The 21,167-nt window shown below is 43.8% G+C and overlaps 1 protein-coding gene across 1 annotated transcript in view; it reads right to left on the minus strand.

Annotated features, from left to right (window-relative positions):
* Nucleotides 1–14,247, minus strand: part of LOC115029720 (structural maintenance of chromosomes flexible hinge domain-containing protein 1-like) — a 30,458-nt gene extending 16,211 nt beyond the window's left edge. The window contains exons 1-3 of the mRNA XM_029471074.1: nucleotides 13,737–14,247; nucleotides 3,911–3,986; nucleotides 2,081–2,242 (exon numbers count right to left, since the gene is read on the minus strand). Of these exons, the coding sequence (XP_029326934.1) occupies nucleotides 2,081–2,242; nucleotides 3,911–3,986; nucleotides 13,737–13,922 (424 nt within the window). The 5' untranslated portion in view covers nucleotides 13,923–14,247. The remainder of the gene's footprint in view (nucleotides 1–2,080; nucleotides 2,243–3,910; nucleotides 3,987–13,736) is intronic.
* Between the last annotated feature and the right edge of the window lie 6,920 nt (nucleotides 14,248–21,167).

Consider the following 21,167-nt stretch of genomic DNA (forward strand, 5'->3'; position numbering starts at 1 on the left):
AAACCCTGTCTGGAAAAAACAAAAAACAAAACAACAACAATAATAATAATAATTACTACAGGCTGAAGATATGTGTTTAGAATTTGGGAAGCAAGGCATGAAGATCTCTGGGAGTTCAAGACCAGCCTGACAAACAAAGGGAGTTCCAGGACAGACCCTGGTGTGCTAGAGATATGGCTCTATGGCAGAGAGCATGTGATGTCCAGAGTTCAGGTCACATCAGGTGGCATACAACTGCATGAAACTCCAGTTCCAGGGGATCTAATATCCTCTTCTGGACTCCACTCCACATGTATATGGTATAAGCTATGAAAGATGGCTCGGCATCGAGGGCATTGGCTGCTCCTCCAGAGGACTTAGGTTCAAGTCCCAGCACCCACAAAGAAGCTCACAACCTCTGTAATGCTAGTCCAAGGGACTCTAACACCCTCTTCTAGGTTCTGTGGCTACTGCATGCACATGGTACATAGATCTACATACAGGCAAATACATAAATAAAATACAATAAATATTTAAAGATTATTTCTACTCCAAACTTTCTGGTCAATGTAACTTCTAAAGAGAGCTGCAGAAAAATGAAGAAGGTGAAGAGAGCAGAGATGAGAGAAGCCTTGAAAGCAGACAGGCTCACAGAAAAGAGATCTTTGAATAGTCTGAAAGTAGATAAAACCTAAAGGTACTGTCAAGCAGAGCAGGCCATAGAGGGAGGCAGGCCATGAAAGAACTTTCTACTTGTCTGTTAATACAACTTCCACACTTAACACATACAAAATACATAATATTTAAAATCCATAAAAATCAACTAATAGAAAAGAATCTAAAATGATAAATATCAGGGCGTGGGTGATGATGACATTCAGATAGTAGCAATATGGTTGTTTTTCACATTTTATTCTCTTATCTATGTTTTTCTAATTTCTAACAGTAAACACATTTAAGAAAAGGAATTTTAATACAGTTTATAATGAAAACATTAATGGCATAAAGTACTTTGGAGTCTAAAGAAAAGATCTGGTAAGCCACAATCTAAAAGGATAAAAAAGGCAAGCTGTTAAGGTTTAGAAGAAGATATTAAAGACATGGCAGCAGGTACACAAACTTACTCTCACAATTTAGCTCTGTAAATAGATTTACAAAGTATGGACTGGTTATAACTCTAAAGTAGAATGCTAACCCTATACATGCAAGGTTCTGGGCTTAACCCAGAATATGCAAATAAAAAGTAAGTAAGTGGAAAGTAAAAGGCATTTTCTTGACTGGAAGACATTTTATAGCCAACAGGAAGAATAAAACAAGAGAGACAAGTATTGAAGACATAGAAAGACATCTAACTATAGGATCCCTCGGTGTACTAAAGCTCACCTAATTCTATTAATGGGTGGCTATTTGACTTCTGGGTTCAATGGGCAAAACATCTGCTATGCGATCCTAGTAACTCTGGATCCCCAGAACCAATATGAAGTCAAATGTGTAGGAGTGCACACCCCTCTAATCTCTGTGCTCTTGCAGGCACAGACAAGAGAATCTGTGGAACTTATAATTGTTAGCCGGCAGTCAACAAAGACATCCCGATGTAAACTTGGTAGAGGTCAGGAGCTGTCTTCTGACTTACATATGTACTCTGGGGCAGAGATGTCTGCACACACATCACACTCTATTAAAATAGAGGCTGGGGCTGGAGAGACTGCTCAGCAGTCGAGAGCAATCGCTGCTCTTGAAGAGGACCTGAGTCTGGTTTCCAGCCCTCCCACCATCCATCCCACGGGATGACAACTCCTAATTCCAGCTCCACAAGAACTGACACCTCTTCTGGCCGCCCTGGGAAACCACTCACCTGGCCTCCATCCATCCACTCAAATACATATACACATACATGAATAAATTAAAAAGAAATGTTTAAACAAAGAAAAATCCCAATTTTAGTCGAATACGTTCAAAGAAACTAAGAAAATAAATGAAAACAGGTTCCCATGCCTTGTAATAAAGTGGAACGAAAGGAATGTGAAAGAACAGTGGCGTATGTGACCAAAGGAGAAAGGAGACTAACAACTTTCAAAACGTGCGGGAGCAGATTACTTACGCAAAGGATTCTGTCCTTCACTCGCGTAATACTCATACATGCCACTTTTAACTAGAGTGTCGTAGTGAGGTAGAAAGTCAATTCTTTCTTTTGTCGCTGTCAGTAGTGACTGGTCAACTGACTGCAGCAGGTACAGAGTGACTCCATCTTTAACAGTGTGGTCTGTAATTGAGAGTTAAAATCAGAAGTGTGGAGTAGCATCAGAAATTCAATGAATTTATTCTGAATACATAAATTATACCTACAAAATGCCCTCGATAGCGTAACCTGAATGTGTCAATGGCTCTATTTACAAATTCCAGTTGTAAATAAAAAAGTATCAATGAAACAAGCATAACATGTCCACAAATACTCAAATAAATATTCAAATCTATTTATTTATTTGTGTGTGTCATGCGTGTGTGTGTGTGTGTGTGTGTGTGTGTGTGTGTGTATACACGGATGCCAGCACACATGTGGGCAAATGAATGCCGTAGCACACATGTAGAACTCAGAAAACGTCTTTCTGAAGTCAGTTTTTTCCTTCCACTGTGGCATCTGGGGACCAGGCAATGGTTTCTATGCACTGATCCATTGTAGTGGCCCTTTTTTGTTGTTTGTTTCTCTGTTTGTTTCTTTGTCTTTTTAAAGACAAGGTCTTATAATATATCTCTGACTGGCCTCAAACTTACCTTCCTGCCTCAGCCTCCTGAATGCTAGGATTACAAGTGAGCCAGTGTGTGTGTGTGTGTGTGTGTGTGTGTGTGTGTGTGTGTACACCTTTGAAATGTCTCTTTAGTGGAGACTGATAGGGTAGCCCTGACTGGCCTGGAATTCATTATGTAGACAGGCCTTGAACTTAGGAAGATCCTTCTGCTTTGGCCACCCAAGTGTTGAGACTACAAGTGGATATCACCATGCTCAATGTCATTTCTCTATTGAAACAGGATCTCACTACAGCCTTAGCTTGCCTGGGACTCAATATATTGCCCAGGCTGACCTCCAACTCTAGGCAAGTCTCCTGCCTTAGCTTCCTGAGTGGTGGAATCATAGGTGTAAGCTACCATGGCAGCTAAAACACATTTCTTTTTCTATTTTTAATTTTGTAAAAACCATCACAGGTTGAGTCAGCAAGATTGTTCAATGGATAAAGGTACCAGCTGGCCAAATCTAGCAGCCTGAGTTCAATCCCTGGGAACCACAGTGTAGAAGGAGGGACAAGTATTCACTAAGTGGCCCTCTGACCTCTGTACTAATACACACATACACAAATAAAGGTACAAGTAAGAAAGATTCACAAATACAGAAAACCACAACATTATATCTCATAATCTGTTACATTTCGGAAAGTTCAAGACTGGTACCTACTGAAGGCCTGATGGAATACTCAGTATTTTTTGAGATGGGGAGTCTAACACAGTTCAAACACGTCTTGGACTCCTTACCCTTCCGACTCCACACCCTAACTGCTCCTGTTAGAGGCACGGACCACATACCTAGGTTTTTAAGCATTCAGTTATTTTCTTTTCTTTAAGATTTATTTCCTTTTGCCTGCGTGTCCGTGAACTAAGTGCATGCCTTGTGCATGTGAAGATCAGAAAGCATGAGATGCTCTAGAACTACAGTCAGGGATGGTTATAAGCTACCATGTGAGAGCCAGGTAGTAAGGCCAGGCCTCACTCTCTATGGGCTCAACTGACGTCAGGGAGTCTGATCTGTTAAAGCAAAGGTCTTTCTTCCCTTGCTCCCCAAGCACTCCAAATGATCAATGCTCTGGACAGACAGTGGTGTCCAACTACTCTCTTACTATGCAAATAAATAAATAAATACAAAAGGACACTTTTTACTTACCAAAATTATCACAGGTAATTTCTTTCCTACTTGTAGTTGTAATAACAAACTTTTCTTCAGATGAAATGCCAATTGTCTATCCAAAATAAAGGAAATAAAATCAATCATTACTAAAAGGAAATAAATGGTCTACTCACATTTACAAGAATGTGAACACACTGACATTATAAATACTACACTCATTTGTCTAGGAAATATAGAACTCAGCATTTTTAAATTTTGACTTTGCAAAACCAATCACTATAAGCCATATATATTGCTTAATTAACAATATTACTTTTTTCTGCTCTTTACTACCCAGAACATGTAAAATCATCAGATGATGAAAATGTAGTGTAGACACAGTGGAATTTTATTCAGCTGTAAAGAAAATGAGTTTATGAAATTTCCAGGATGATGGCTAGAAATAGAAAATATCCTAACTGGGTAATTCAAGCCCAGGAAACAAGCACGCTCTCCTTCATATATGAATCTTAGCTTCAGATTTTTAAGATTTCTATAATTGATCTGGAGTGCCGGTAGAGGTCATGAAGCCAAAAAGGGTCCACAAGAGGGAGGACAGGACTAGGGCTTGAAAGGAAAGAGGGAGTAGAGGGGATGCTGGAGTTAAAGGTTTTGTGGGGGTGCAGACATGGGTGCGGCAGAAGAAGGGGTGGAAGGTTTGTTAACCAATGCTAAGTACTGCATAAAAAGCCTTACAAAACCCAACTAGTTCTATGCTAATTACAAATATATAATTTCCTGAGGCTCTTGACACATGCCTGTAATGCCAGCACCTGGGAAGCAGAGGCGCGCAGCTGTCTGAGTTCCAGGCCACCAGGGCTAGTTAGTGAGATAAGAATGAAACCATTTCTAATTGGGTTTAAGGCCCACTCCACAAGGTAGAAACTTTACCAGGGTCAAGAACCTGTGCGTAGCCAGGCAGTGGTGGTATGAGCCTTAATCCCAGCACTTGGAAGGCTGAGGCAGATTTCTGAGTTCGAGGCCATTCTGGTCTACAGAGTGAGTTCCAGGACAGCCAGAGCTATACAGAGAAACCCTGTCTNAAAAAAAAAAAAAAAAAAAAAAAAACAAAAACCATATTCTAATACTTCTCACTATACCCATAGATTAGTGTTCTCTTTTAACCTCATCAGATAAGTCTCCTCTCACAATAAACAATGAATAATACAGACCCACAAGTGACCAAGGTACAGAGAGTAAGAGACTGGGATGCTCAGAGCTAATTGGTGTCTCTACATCACACCTCGTCTTCTCAAGGTTCAGGGATCATTCTAGAAGGGGCTGGAGGATGACCACAGGAAATAGCATTTTCCAGATACAATAGGGTAGCTGCACACATGAACTCAGAGAAGTCATGAAAGAACATACAGGTCTGCATAAGCCCACACCAAACAAAATCCCAGCAATGGAGAGAGGAAGTAGGCATTACACCCTAGCCCTAGCTGAAGTGATAATGATGATTGATAGCTGCCAAGAGAGGGAGAATCATATTTAAGGTTATAGCCCCTGTGGTTATAGTCAACTGTGTTCTAACAGATAGCTCCAAACAAACCCAAGCGAATACGAGCAACATAAATAGACTTAATGGGTTTTTTAAAAATTTGAAAGGACAGAAACCCGGGTGAGTAGGGAGTGTGGATGTAGCAAAAAAAAAACAAAAAAAAAAAAACCCTGTCTAAATTATCAAAGAATAAGATATGTGTGTGTATATACATATATATGTAAGTTTTAAAGAATTTTAAAGACAATTGAACAGAGGTGTTCTGCATAGGTGGACAATGCTTCCTCCAGAGACACAGGCTATTGAAAGAAACTTTCAGTGCCAGACACAGGTTACCCTCCTACAAGCTATTATTGGTCAAGGAGGCCCCAAAGCCCTCCAAACAACACAAGCTATTGCTATTGCTCTTTGCCCACTAAAACTGGATGCTAAGACCCTATTACTGAAGATACAACACACTTTGGTTGTAGGACAGACATCAAATAGGAAGTGACCAGGAAACTTCCTTTCTGATGGATAGCTTTCAGTGTGTCAATTAGGAAAATCACAGTGGACTCCCCAAGCAGTGCACCCCCACATACTACAATACTGACATACCCTTCTGATACAATAGTGACACACTTGCTTCTGACTGAACCTGAAGCCTGTTCCACAGGAGGGAATCCAGGCCTGGTACTGTACCTCTGGTCATAGGCCCATGACTTGGGAAGGTCACCAGATTCAAGTGAGGCTTATCTTGCTGTTGAGTTAAGTGGACATGTTATCAAACTGCCTTCTAAATATTCATGTTTAACTCGGGATCAGAGAAGTTGATTTTTGCAGTAGGCAGCAGTCAGTGCAGGGACTCATAATTGACCAAAGGCTGAGAAAAAGTGACTATGCTCAGCCCCAGATGGGACATTCACATCAAAGCTCCCACTCCCTTCAGGGAGCGCACTGGAGGCAGCAGAGTGAGAGCAGGGAGATGGGGAAGAGTGCTGTGGACGCGACACGGCCAGTGCACACACGGCCAGTGCGCACAGCAGCTACAGGTACCTGCACAAAACCTACACAAAATCAAGCCAGTGAACATTCCCATGTGGAATGGAGGCTCCACTCCCAGCTGAGGAGCTACTGGCAACTGATGTCAACCGGGAAGGAGTTGTCATTTTTCTTTAAGGTGTAGCTGCTGGTAGGACAGTCCCACACCTGAGCAGGTAAGCCACAGTAACTGGATTCAGTGAGTTACATTCCATGGGGGATAGGGGAGGTACTGGGGAGGTTTGGAGTAAGGACAAAAAAAGGTTTAGGTTGTGTATGATCAGGATACATTGTATACACATACTAAGTTGCTAAAGAACAAATTAAAAGATCTTATAAGAAAACCCATTAGTGACTAGGTGAGACATTTTGAAAGGATTAACTTTCTCACATTCATTCATTCATTTATGGGTACACAGAACAGCATATGTGTAGGGGTCAGAAGACAACCTGAGAGAGTCATTCTCTCCTTCCACCATGTGGGTCCTGGACACCGAATTCAGGTCTTAAGGCTTGGTGGCAAGCACCTTTATACAGGGTCATCTCAAAAGCCCTTGATTTTAAAACATCAAGAAGAACCACCCATGGCACATGCCTTTAATCCCAGCACTTGGGAGGCAGAGGCAGGTGATTTCTGAGTTTGAGGCCAGCCTGGTCTACAGAGTGAGCTCCAGGACAGCCAGGGCTACACAGAGAAACCCTGTCTTGAAAAACCAAAAAAAAAAAAAAAAAAAAGAAGAACCACCCAAAGGCATGCTCTAAGAAATCGATTTATTTAATACAAAGCACTAATATAAGACTTATTTTATACAAATCAGATATATACGTATGTTGGAAGAAAATCGGTGTTTTATAGCACTAAGGTACGAATATGTGTGCTACAGGACATCTAAAGAGGCCTGACATTGTTCTAAAAACATCACTACAAAACTTTTAAATCAAATTACAAATCAAAGGGGGAACTGAGGGAAGCTACAAACAGGCTTCCTTAATTAGAAAGGTTAAGTCCAAGCAAAGGATCAAGAGCCCGAATAATCAGAAGGAAACTACAGAACTGATGGGACAGTTCAGCAAGCCTGATGACCTGAGGTCAATCCCTGGGGATGGAAGGAGAGAGACAACGCTTGCAAACTGCTATCTAGCCCCAGCACCCACACCCTACAGACTAAATCAGTGAATATAATAAAAACTAAATTTATAAAAAAGGAAAAAATACAGATGACAATGACAAACCCCAAAAGCTCAAAAACTACCAAAAATAATTAGAACAGATTAACACTTATTTAAATTAAAAAGACATACTATTTCTAAAATGAAACACAATCCTTCCCACCTAAAGGTGCCCAAGAAAATTTTAAGTTAATGATGCAAAATCTTCCAATGATATAAAATTGTTTTTCTCAAAGATTTTTAATTCTGTGTTTGTGTGTGTCAGTAATCTCAAAGACCAGAGACCATCAGGTCCTGAGTCTGGAGTTGCAGGTGGTTGTGAGCCACCCACTTAGGTGTTGGGGACAGATCTCAAGTCCTCTGGAGGAGCAGTTAAGTGTTAGCCTCTCAACAGCCCTTCAGAAATGTAATTCTTAGAGGTCATTAAAGAACTAAACTGGGATGCTAACCCCTAGACCACTTTTTTCCTTCAAAACAATTATGCTTCAGGAAAGCAATGTGGTTCCCTCCCTGCCCCCTGGGGGAGGGGGTATGGATTTGTTGATTTCTGAAACAGGGCTCTCATTATGTAGCTCAAACTTGCTGCAATTCTCCTGCTTCAATCTTCAGTTACACTGACTGAAGATTTATACCACCATGCTCAGCTTAAAAGTTGTTAAGACAATCCCAGCTAGGGCTAGATAACACCTCCATGGCTAAACGCTGTCTACCTGCATGAAATCCTAGGTTTAAATCCTCATGTGCTCGGGCTGGAGATTCCCTAGCAAATAGCAGAGGAGGGAGATCAAAGGAACACCATCAACAGATGAACCACCCAGTCTGGCAGGATGGCTCACACTTGTAATCCCAAAACTGAGGAGGAGACAGGAGGTCTACTTTAAATAATATTTTAAATAAATTTAAATAAGTACAGCAGGTCTCATAAATAAATAGTAGATAAAAATAAAAATTGGGTGTGTTGGCAAATAGCTGTAAAAACAGAATTTGGGAACCAGAAGCAGGTGGACTGCCAGGAGCTCCAGGCCAGGCTGCCAGGGTTACATAATAAGACCTTGTCTAAAACAAAACAAAACAACAATAGGTGGCCATTAAATCAGAATTTCATGGATAAATCCAGCTGAGACCACCTGAATTCTCTTGAACTTATTAAATTAATGAAGCCTATCAGCTAAATTGTAGTTTACAGGATACATATGGAAATAGATAAGCCACAGAATACTGTAAGGCCAGGGGGCAAGGCATGTAATACACAAATCAGGGAATGGAATCTCACCCATGTAATCCCAGCACTCTAAATACAAACCTGTGAGACGGCTCAGCTACTAAAGATGCTTGCTGCCAAACCCAACCATCTGAGTTCAGCCCTAGGGCCCTCCTTAGAAGGAGCCAGCCTAGCCCACTTGGCAACTCTAGGTCAATGAGAATCTCTGTCTCAAAAAACAAGGATCAACAACGAAGGTTGTCCTCTGGCTTAATCACAAACGTTAACACACACACATCCCCAAGATGGACAGTGCTGAATGACACTCAAGGTTGACCTCTGGCCTACACGTGCACACAACCACACACATGTACACATGTACAAAACTATGTGCAAATATTTAAGATTACGGTATAGCTGGAAAATATTAGATGTATCTAATTATTTCATACAATATACCCATAAAACTATTGTTTTTAAGGTTTTCTTTTAAGGATTTTTCTAGAATATTGGATTAGCGTACTTAGTCCAGTTTATGACTAACTTCATAGATGGCTTCTGCCTTTCAACTGTCAATATACTTACCCACATATCTATAAATAGGAATGCTAATACCTTTGTTATCTGAATTAGTTTTTACTCAACTAAGACTATACAAACATTCTTTTTGTAAGGGATTAAATTCCAATAAAATCATTGCAAATTAAAAATGTGTTTCATTGGGCTGGTGAGATGGCTCAGTGGGTAAGAGCACCTGACTGCTCTTCCGAAGGTCTGGAGTTCAAATCCCAGCAACCACATGGTGGCTCACAACCAGAGATCTGACTCCCTCTTCTGGAGTGTCTGAAGACAGCTACAGTGTACTTACATATAATCAATAAATTTAAAAAAAAAAAAAAAAGTGTTTCATTGACCTAACCTCCCAAATATTATAGCTTGGGCCTATTATTGCAGGATATTTGATCACAATGTGAATCCCAAGATTATGCTTCTAGTTATGATGTGGCTCAGCCCTTAACATTAATCCCAAACAAGAAAGCTAAAGTTAGTTTATAGAAGGAAGCACCCATGTTTGAAAGTGACATCTAATTGAGTGGCAGACAAGTGAGCAAAAAAGTGCTGAATCAGAGAAAAATGTGACAGAATAAATCAGAGAGATGCCCAACTCTCAAGAAAAGAGAGGAAAGGGAAGCTACATGGGAGGGAGCGAGGGAGGGAGGGAGGGAGGGAGGGAGGGAGAGAGAGAGAGAGAGAGAGAGGAAGGAAAGAAGGAAGGAGGCGGCAGTTTTTTTTAAATAGGGACAGTTATAGAGAGACAGGTTGCACAGACAGAACAAGCTAGACACAGAATGAAGAAAGAAATGAGCCAGAGAATGAGAAGACGCCAGAAGATTAGAACAGATTGCCAGTTTGTTTAAGGCCAAGCAGAGCAATTCAGGAGAAGCTGAGAGAAGCCAGAGTTAGTCAGCATGTGTTTAAACAAAACAAAACCCAGGACCCACATAGGGCAAGACGAGAACAAACTCCTTAAAGTTGTCCTCTATGTCCATACACAGCAGCCTGTGCATAAATGTGTGTGTATAATGTATATATACACTCATAATAAATACAATCATAATAAATCTCATGGGTTAAAAAATAAGGGGCTGGAGAGATGGCTCAGCGGGTTAAGAGCACTGACTGCTTTTCCAGAGGTCCTGAGTTCGATTCCCAGCAACCATATGGTGGCTCACAACCATCTGTACAGTATGCTCATATACAAAAAAATAAAAAAAATTAATAATAATAATAATAATAATAACTTGCATATTTGAAAACTGTTGAGTAAATGTTGTGTTCTTGCTACAAAAAAGTAACAAGTGTACTCTGAATGGTATGGTTTTAAATGGACACACCAGCCATACCACCACTCCTCACACTTGGCAGGCTGAGCTAAAGGTTTATCCACAGTGGAAGGCTGGCCTGGAGTACAAAGTGATTACTAAAACTGAGCTCTGTCAAAGAGAGGAGTAAGAGGAGATAGCCACAGGAAAAAGAAACATAAGACTACAGCAGTGAGCCTAGAGTGGTTTTGTTTGGAATCAAGTTGATCTAACGCTGGGTGTGGCCATGCACTTCTAGAGGCAGAGATGAAAGGAGGGGAGTTCAAGGCCAGCCTAGACTACCCAAGTGTTCTAGACCTACCTCTGTCACAAACAAACCAACAAATGGTCAGATGTACTGTTTTTACTTCTTGTGAATCATTGTGCTGATTAGGTTTTTTTTTTTGTCAACTTCACACAAGCTAGTCTAGGAAGAGAAAGCCTCATAGAGACAATGCTTCCATCAAACCGTCCTATTGGCCAGCGTGGGGGGCATTTTCTTGATTAATATGGCATGACCAAGACCACTGTGGGTGGCACCTCTGGCGCAGGTAACCTAGGTAAGCGGCAGGGAGAAGGGAGGAAACGAGAGCGGAGGGAAGAAGAGGGAGGGGGACAGGAAATGAGTGAATGAATGACTGACTGAATGAATGAAGCAGCCAGGGAGAGCAAACCATAAGCAGCATTCTTCCACAGTCAGTTTCAGTTTCTACCTTCAGCTCCTGCCCTGGCTGCCCTCAACCCTTTCCTCCCCAAAGTTGCTTTTGGTCACAATGTTTTATCACATTCTAGAAAACAAACTTCAAGGACTGAAGAGATGGGTCAGTGGTTAAAGAGCACTCACTGATCCTCCAGAGGTCCTAAGTTCAATTCCCAGCAACAACATGGTGGCTCACAACCATCTGTAATGGGATCCGAAGCCCCCTCCAGTTGTGTCTGAAGACAGCTACAGTGTACTCACATATATAAAATAAATAAACAAATCTTTAAGAAGAAACGAAAATAAAAAAACAAACCAGGAGGTCAACTATGTATGTAGGTGTTTGACTCAGCCCATCTGTGTAATACAAACAACACCATGGGATCTGTAGCATAAACCAACAGAGCAAAGAAGACAACAGATCCAGGAGCTAGAGATAACCCAGTGGTTGAGAGCAATCCTACTCTTGGGCTGGAGAGATGGCTCAGAGGTTAAGAGCACTGACTACCCTTCCAGAGGTCCTGAGTTCAGATGGTGACTCACAAACATCCGTAATGGGATCTGATGTTCTTTTCTAGTGTGTCTGAAGATAGCAACAGTGTACTCACATACATTAAGTAAATCTTAAAAAAAAAGTAGGAAAAAAAAAAAAAACAATTAATGAAACACTTAAAAAAAAAAAGAAAGAAAGAAAGAAAGAAAGAAAGAAAGAAAGAAAAAGAAGCTGGAGCCTGAGGCACACACCCTTAATCCCAGCACTCCGGAGGCAGAGGCAGGCAGATTTCTGAGTTTGAGGCCAGCCTGGTCTACAGAGTGAGTTTCAGGACAGCCAGGGCTATACTGAGAAACCCTGTCTTGAAAAAAACGAAAAAAGAAAAAGAAAAAAAAGAAAAGAAAAAGAAATAGAGAAAAAGAATCGAAAAACCAAAAGAAAAGAAAAAGAAAAAGAAGAAAAAGAAAGCCCGGCCGGGTGTGGTGGCGCACGCCTTTAATCCCAGCACTCGGGAGGCAGAGGCAGGCGGATTTCTGAGTTCGAGGCCAGCCTGGTCTACAAAGTGAGTTCCAGGACAGCCAGGGCTATACAGAGAAACCCTGTCTCGAAAAACCAAAAAAAAAAAAAAAAAAGAAAGAAAAAAAAAGAAAAAGAAAGCCCACTTTGGCAAAGTCAAACTCAATTTGAATTTTTTCAACAAATATACAAGAACTATCTTAGGCCAGTGGTTCTGACCATAGGAAAACAGACATTTACATTACAATTCATAACAGTAGCAAAATTACAGTTAGTAAGTAACAACGAGAATAATTGGGGGGGGGGGCACCACACCATAGGGAACTGTATTAAAGGATCACAACATTAGGAAAGCTGAGAATCAGTGTCCTAGGCCAATCCTAAACTAGGTTTTCTGGAAGGAAAACACTGTTTAATTCGGGCATTGCCATATTCTTCTTTTAAAAGTTCAGAGCCCAGAACGGTGGTACTTGCGTCTGTGACTACCAACACTGGACAGCAAAGGCGGATAAAGTTCGAGGCCAACCTGGTCAAACAGAGACTTCTAGGCTAGCCTGAGCTACACAGCAAGACCTCGTCTCAAAACAAAACCCCGCAATACCCCTCCCCCAACATACTCAAGCTCAGGCAACAGTAAGAACAACAACAACCTACAAAGCATCTCACAGTATAAAGCACGTTTTGCTACGTAGTCATTCTTTTTTTTTTTTTCCCAAGCAGGTATTCTCGTTCTTTGTTGTCCCCATGGTCACTTGGAGCTAGTTCAAGAACTCCCAAGGAAGTTGGAGCTCAAAGAACCAGAAGGACAGCTCCTAATACTAACCTAACTTAGTATTACTCTGCAGAAGAATCCTGCTGGGACGGACCAGGCAAACCTTTCTGACAAGACAAGCCAGAAAAAGACTCCCTCCATCACCTCCCTGAACCTGGGGTACCCGGACTCCCGGAATCTCGCCCCCCCTCTAAACAGCGCAACCCTCGCAACGCTGACTGTCCAGTGGATGCAATTCTGCATCTTCTGAAGTTACGAACTAGGGCAAACCCAGGTGCTTCTCCGACAGGATGATGCACTACTTCGCAACCATAAAGCAGTAACTAAACCCATAAGCGCCCACTAACTTGAAAGTCCCGAACGCTAGACCAGCACAGGCCCACGGAGGGGCGGGACCCCATCATTCTTGGCCATGGCTTGGCCGGCCGGGACATCCAACCAGGGATCATCCGCAACGTGGGCACCCGGCAGAGGCCAAGGCCGCAAGATCCGGGCCATCTGACAAGTTTATGGCGGTGACCCACCCAGGCTTCGGGCCACCTACCCTCACCTCCTCGCGAGCATCCCCTCCAGCGCCCCGGGACGTACCTGACACACAGACGCGCGGAACCCCGCGTAGTCCGCGTGCTCCGCGACCTGCAGTGCGCGATCCCCTTGCTCCGAGTCCTTCCCGCGCCGGTCAAACAAGTACACCGTCCTACAGCCGTCGACGGCGCCATCTCTCCCAGATCCCTCCGAGAGGCCTCCGGGATCGCTGGCGCCCTCCGCTGCCATGTTGAGGGAGAAAAAAAGAGAAGGCCCTGCGGCTCTCGGGCGCGCTTCCCGGAGACACCGACTCCGCGCGTGCCCTCGGCTCCAGCCGCCGCGGCTCCGGGCCTCAGCGGGCCGCGCAGCACGGACTGTGGGCAGCGGCCGGGAAGTAACCCGGGAACCGATTCAAACGCGCTTCTGCCGGGGTGCCGTACGTCACTTCCGCGACCCGCGAACACAGGGACGCGCTGAGCGCGCCTCAGAGCCCGCCAGCTACGTACGCCGCCGCCCACTGAGCCTCCTTCCGTGACCTGAGAGCGGGCCGCCGCCGTGGCTGCTGCGCAGGAGGAAGAGGACGGCGGACGGAGACCCGGCCAGTCCAGCAGGCCGCGGGGCGGGGCGGAGCTGGCCAAAGTGGGCGGGCCTTCGCGCCCAGGCCACGCCCCCGGGCTCCAGCGGACCACGGGGACTGGGGACAGCCTGGAAGCCCGCTCCCAGCGCCTTAGGGGCCTTTGCCGGGGTGGGGGGGGTGGGGAGCGCACAACTCGCAAGCGTGTCGCCCCAGGGTCTATGCAGGCTCCTGCTGCAGGGCCCTGGCGCCTTCCCCCTAGCCATGCGGTCTCCAGGGCGCTACCAAGTCGGGCGGACGCGGCGGCTGGAAGCTTGCACCACCTGGGTCCCGGTGCGGTGGACACTAGCTAAAACACCGGGCGCCGCTCTGCTTGCACGCTTCCTTCGCCGTCGTGGGTGGGTTCGACTGTGGGACAATGAGACAAAGCTCGGCCTCGAGGAAGAGCGGGTCTCTGACGTCACGAGGCCGCGATGCGCGCCCCGGGTTAGCCTGGCTCTGAGGCTTTAGGCGGCTGGCTGTGAGTCTGGGATAATGCCTAACCTACTCACCGAGGTTGAGTCAGCTTCTAAGCGTGCAATGTGTAAGACAGCCTCCTCGAAAACTTGAGCATAAAACTTTATATGCTCCAGTACAGGGGAATGCCAGGGCCAGGAAGCGGGAGTGGGTGGGTAGGAGAGCAGGGCAGAGGGAGGGTATAGGAAACTTTCGGGATAGCATTTGAAATGTATATAAAGAAAATATCCAATAATTAATAAATAAATAAAAAACTTGAGCATAATTATTGGGGGATGCGCTTCTGACTATACAGATAGCAAGACATGCGGGGGCGGGGGGGAAGAGTAACCTTGCCAGATGCTTGCTCTCTGATTCTTAAAACCTGGATGCTTTGTACTTGAGAGCAACGCGTAAATTAATGAAACCCATTAATTAATTGAGTTCTTTTATGTGTCTAGAAGTTGGATCAGATTTAAGGGTGCTGTTTTACTAGGTTCGCAGGAGCCTTTATGATCAATGGTAAAGCTAGACTCAAAGTCAATGCACCTTGGAAACAGACCGGGTTGTTAGCACCAAGGACAGTTGGCCAGACATACAAAAGTGTGAAGGTATGCGTTGAGCGGCATAAATAGTATGACTGGAAGAAGAGAAAATGAAACAGTAGGTGAGGTAGGTGAAGTTGTGACCAAAAGCTGGTCATATTCTTGAAAGGGCACCTGAGAGACAGGAGACACAAGAATAACCTCCAACTATCATGAGATTTCTGTAAAGCCTTACTGTATTTTGCTTTTTGTCAGTCTTCCTAGGCCTACCTCAAACTTTGATCCTCCTGCCTTGACCCAACCCAAACCCTGGTGACTTCAGAGGTGTGAGTCACTACTCCTAGCTGGCATTTTACATTTTATCTTTAAAATTCACACAACCACTTCCTCCTATCCCTTTTATGGACCGTGTTTGAGTTGAACAACTGGAGAAAGACAAGTCTTAGTTAACAAGCAAGATGAATTGCCTTTGTGGTTCAGCAAATTGGGGCTTAACAGCCAAAGGGTCAACAGGGCAATTTCTCTGTAATACCAAATTATAAATCTCATAAGTAAAACCAGAAGCACTTTGAAGGTCAGAGGACTCCATTCTCTGAAGTTGGAGGTGGTTGTGAGCCTCCAGATGCAGGTGCAGGGAATCAAATCCTTAACAGCTGGTCCTGATGTGGATTTGTTTTTTGTTTTTTGTGGGTTTTTTTTGGTCTGTTCTCATTATTTAGAGAACATTAGTTTCTGTAACCCAGCCCGCATAAGTAAGACCTTACATATTTAATACAGTGTGTACAATTCCTGGACCATCTTAACTATTACGATGTCAACTCAGCATGATGAACTAGAATACTTTTTCGAAACACATCACAGCATAACTAGTGTCTCCAAAGATTCAAATCCTGTATGTATAAATATTTACATTAAAAATGTAACAGTGAAGCCGGGCGTGGTAGCACATGCCTTTAATCCCAGCACTTGGGAGGCAGAGGCAGGTGGATCTCTGAGTTGAGGCCAGCCTGGTCTACAGAGTGAATTCCAGGACAGCCAGGGCTACAGAGAAACCCTGTCTCGAAAAAAAAACAAAACAAAACAAAACAAAAGTGAGAGTAGTATGTTATTCATCAATAGCAGTAACAGCATTTCCAGGACCAGCTGTTATTTGAACAAACTTGTAGCGACATCGAGAACACCCCGTTCAAATGGGGGTGGGGATACCAGAAAACAGGACAATTCTGTTACTATTATGCTTGCTACCCGGCATCATTTTTTAAAATTAGCTTTTCAGTTGTCATCTGAAAAAAAAGAAAAAATTCTGAGCAGCATTATTAAAGACAGCTCTAAGAAGTTGGATGCGGTGGCACATGCCTTTAATCCTAGCACTCAGGAGGCAGAGGCAGGCGGACCTCTTGAGCTTCAGGCCACCCTGGCCTGTGAGTTTCAGACAGCCAGGACTACACCAAGAAACCCTGTCTCAAGCAAATTAATAATAATAAATCCTTTTAAAGAAAGAAATGTCAACTGTTATGCTAGGTGAGTCAGTACATGCCTGTAATCCTAGCACTAGGGAAACAGGCAGAGCACAAGTCAGAAGCCAACAACGACTCCATATTCAGTTAGTTGCTTAGATGACAGTGTAGCAGTCTAGAATCGTGTCAGAACACTTCCTTGTGCCAATCACCTTTGATTCTTCAAAAAAAATTTAAATATATAGAGGGTCTGTTCTTTATGAGAAATTAATAAAGTGGGTTTGAAATGATCCAGTTCCCTGGTTAGTTCTGGTCACTCATCATCACTTATAATACCTACTGAATATATTTTATTTATTTTAAACACTACTCCCCCCCACACATGCATGTGTGGAAGCGAGAGAATGAACACACACACGGAAACATGGACACTTTTAGTTGAAAGGTGGCCCTGGGGCAGGTATTGAGGTCAGAGGACAGTTTGTGCAAATTAGGTTCCTCTTTCCACCATAATTGTCTCAGGGATCAAACTCAAATTGTCAAGATTGAAAGCACCAAAAGATACATGTTTTGTTTTTCCAGACAGAGCTTCTCTGTGTAGCCTTGGCTGTCCTGGAATTGACTGTGTAGACCTAAAACACACAGAGATCCACCTGCCTTGCTGGGATGATTTTTTTTTTTTTTTTTTTTTTTTTTTTTTTTTTTTTTTTTTNCTGGCACTCACTCTGTAGACCGGGCTGGCCTCGAACTCAGAAATCCGCCTGCCTCTGCCTCCCAAGTGCTGGGATTAAAGGCGTGTGCCACCACCGCCCGGGCTCTTGCTGGGATTTTTTTTTAAAGTGTCTTGTGTCAATTACCTGTTGTACTACAACAAACTACAGTGAAACTTAGTGGCCCTGTGTAGTGCCCTCCTCCCTTCCCCCTCGGGATGAGACTCAAGCTGTGGCTGAGAACGCCCTGAGATACTTACAGAGCTGCTTCAGAAACAGATCAGGAAGTGAAGTAGTTACACTTAAGTCTGCAATTAAAAACAGCTTAACGTTAAAGATGGATGATGGTGCCACATGCCTTCAATCCCAGCACTGGGGAGGCAGAGGCAGCCAGGTCTCTGAGAGTTCTAGGCTATCGTATTCTACAGAGTGAGTTCCAGGACAGCCAGAGCTACATACCCGAGCCTGTCTCAGAAAAAAAAAAAACCAAAAAAACAAACAAAAAAAAAAAAAGAAGTCATCTTTTAACACCTGCTGAAACACATAGGTGGACAGACTGTTACAGTGTATTCTATTGGCCCTGCATCTTTTTTTCTTTCCTACCACTCATTTTTTAAATCTTTAGTATTTTTGTTAGTGCTTTAGGAGAAGCTAGAAAAAAAGCAATAAAACCAGTACTTACAATACTGGTTTATGTGAGTGTGTCTGTCTGTCTGTCTGTCTGTCTGTCTGTGTGGTGCTTGTTCTGAGACAAAGTCTTGCTAATGTAATCAAGTTTGGCCTCTGTATCCCAGTACTTCAGATCCCAGTTTCTGAGAGCTGACCTTTCACACTTGAACAACCACACCTGACTTTGTGGTTGAACGTGTGAGTGTATTTAAATGTAGTGCCTTAACTCTAGCCAGCTGCCGAGATCTTATAAATTAAACCACGCCCATGCTCAGGAGTGCAAGCCTCACCCAGTGATTGCAGGGTAAAAACCTTTTTTTTTTTTTAAAGGATGTGAAAGAAGGAAGGGAAGGTATTGGCAAGAAGAGTAAGAGATGGGAATGAGGGTGAATATGAACAGAACACATTATGTAAATATATAAAGTTATTGAAGATTAAATTAGATTTTAATTTTTCTTCATGTGTCGCCCTGGATATCCTGGAACTAAGTCTGTCAGACCAGGCTGGCTTTGAATTCAGAAGTCTGCCTGCCTCTGCCTCCCAAGTGCTGGGATTAAAGGTGTGCACCACCACTGCCCAACCGTTTTTTGTTTTGTTTTGGTTTTTTTCCTAAAACGGTAATGTAGTGACTTTAAGCAGGAACCATTGCTGGCTCATGATACTGCAGTTTGACTGAGCTCCTCTGTGCAGCTCTGCCAGTAAGATTGCTTACTTAGCCTAATCACCCGCATCTTCACCAAGGTGAGTGGAAGGTGACAGGCTCACGTCCGTGGCTGGCAATCAAGCTGAGGCTGTTGGCTTAATTACATGAGTTCTCTAATTAGACATCTCTACCAGGAAAACCTAGTGTCTTACCTGATCATCATGTTCCGAAAACAAAAACATCAGCATGCCAGTGTTTATCAAGGCCCTGCTTGGCTCCTTTGGAATGTCCCAGTAGCCAACAACAGTCACATGGCTAACCCCCCTCGGTGGTCCCCTCCCGGGACAGAAACAGATTTACAAAAATCCCTAGTGATTTTGAGACTAATGCTGTGTCTGCTGCCTATGAGAGGTGGTATGTAAATCAGCACTGATACTTCTCATGGTGTGTGGATGAGGAGACCTTGGGGTTGGTCCCTATTGCCATTAAATAAGGCAAAGAGGGAGAAAGAGAAAGGATCTTGTCAGAAAGCAGGAAGACAACATACAGTTGATTGGTAATAGAAAACACCCTTTAGGTCAGCGATTCTTCTTTACTCCCTAAATTAAAGATGTTTCTTTTGTCTAGCTGGACTAGAGGTTCAAGGTCAAGGGGCACACCTGGAGGTGAGTCTTGTAGTTGGCAGAGCCCTTAGGCAGTGCAGGGCACCATGTGGTAAAGGATTAGGAGTGTGTGTTTCTGTCTCTGCTTACTCACCTGACCGTTGTCCCCCCCACACACACACACACATGCTAATGACTTTATCACTCCCTATGGCCAGTCTTTAAATGCCTTAATTGGATTAAGTTTCCGCCCTCTTAATTACTCAAAATAGTGATTAAACTCCGGCTGGAATGTCCCAGAAGACAAACATTCAAACGTAGCTGGCTGCTCCTCCAAATTAAAAAAGTGCTTTAAAAAGGGGGCAAGGGGTGGAAACTTAAAGTGTTTTAAAAGGGGTGTCTTCTCCACGTCCTTGTCTCCTCAGACGTTATTTTTATTTATTCTGGAAAGAAAAGGGTAGTCTCGGTGGTGTAAATTCAGGCTTTGCCAGCTAAAAGGCTTTGCAACTCTGAGCCCCAGACCTACCAGACTGGTAGAGAATGTTTTAGGGTCCTTTCTCATTCCAGTTTCAACCAATTCCATGCTTCAGGTCGGGAGGTTGTATATCCAGCTCTATGACTATTTGAGGGAGGGGGACTGTCTCCTTTAACCTCCCTACAGGGAATCATTTTAAATCTGGATAATAACTGCCCCTCCCCCTGGGATTAAATCCAGGGCTTCATATATGCCGAGCTACACACACACCCTCAGCTTTTCCTTTCCTCTTTGTCCCAGGGCACTCACTGTATCTGTGCATAAATCCTTACTCTTCTTCTGTCTCTACAATCTAAGGGCACAGGTGTTTGGCAATATGGCCCCAACCGGAAGCATCTTTTCAACTCTCCACTGTTACTAGTTATGAACTACCAAATAACCAACTGCCTGAAAACCTAGTTCTGTGGTCAAAGGCAGGTGGGGGCCGGAAAACCTTGCCCTACCTACAATATGTGCAGAGGGGAAGATGGATCAGGGACAGAAAAATGGTCAACCAATGACTGGTTCAGCTTGAGATCCATGCCTTGAGAGGGAGTCCCAACCCTGACACTATTAATGACATACTTGCAGACAGCAGCTTGGCATAACTGTCCTCGGAGAGTCTTCACCCTGCAACTAATGGAAACAGATGCAGAGACCCACAGCGGGACGTTAGATGGAACATGGGGGAATCCTATGGAAGAGGGGGAGGAAGGATTGAAGAAGCCAGAGAAGTCAAGGACAACACAAGAAAACCTACAGAATCAACTAGCCTGGGCCAATGGGGACCTTCAGAGACTGAACCACCAACCAGGGAGTATGCATGGAACTGACCTAGGCCCTGTGCACATAGGTAACCCTTGTACAGACTGGTTTTCCTGTTGGACTCCTAACGGCAGGAGCAGGGGCCTTCTGTGGCTCTGCTGCCTGCTTCCGGCTCCTCTCCCGAACAGGGCTGCCTTGTCTAACCTCAGTAGGAAAAGATTCGAGATGTGCTTCATTTTACTGCAACTTTCAATGCCAAGGCTGGTTGATACCTAGAGGAGGCCTCCCCTTTTCTGAACAAGAAAGGGAGGAGGAATGGATGATGGTGGGGAAGGGGTTGCAGAGAAGGACCAGGAGGAGAGACGGAAGGGAAACTGTGGTCAGGGTGTAAAGTAAATAAATAAATTTTTAAAAAAGTCAGAGCCGGGCGTGGTGGCACACGCCTTTAATCCCAGCACTCGGGAGGCAGAGGCAGGCAGATTTCTGAGTTCGAGGCCAGCCTGGTCTACAAAGTGAGTTC

Source organism: Mus caroli, chromosome 17 (assembly GCF_900094665.2).
Source record: "Mus caroli chromosome 17, CAROLI_EIJ_v1.1, whole genome shotgun sequence".
In the NCBI taxonomy this organism is placed as follows: domain Eukaryota; kingdom Metazoa; phylum Chordata; class Mammalia; order Rodentia; family Muridae; genus Mus; species Mus caroli.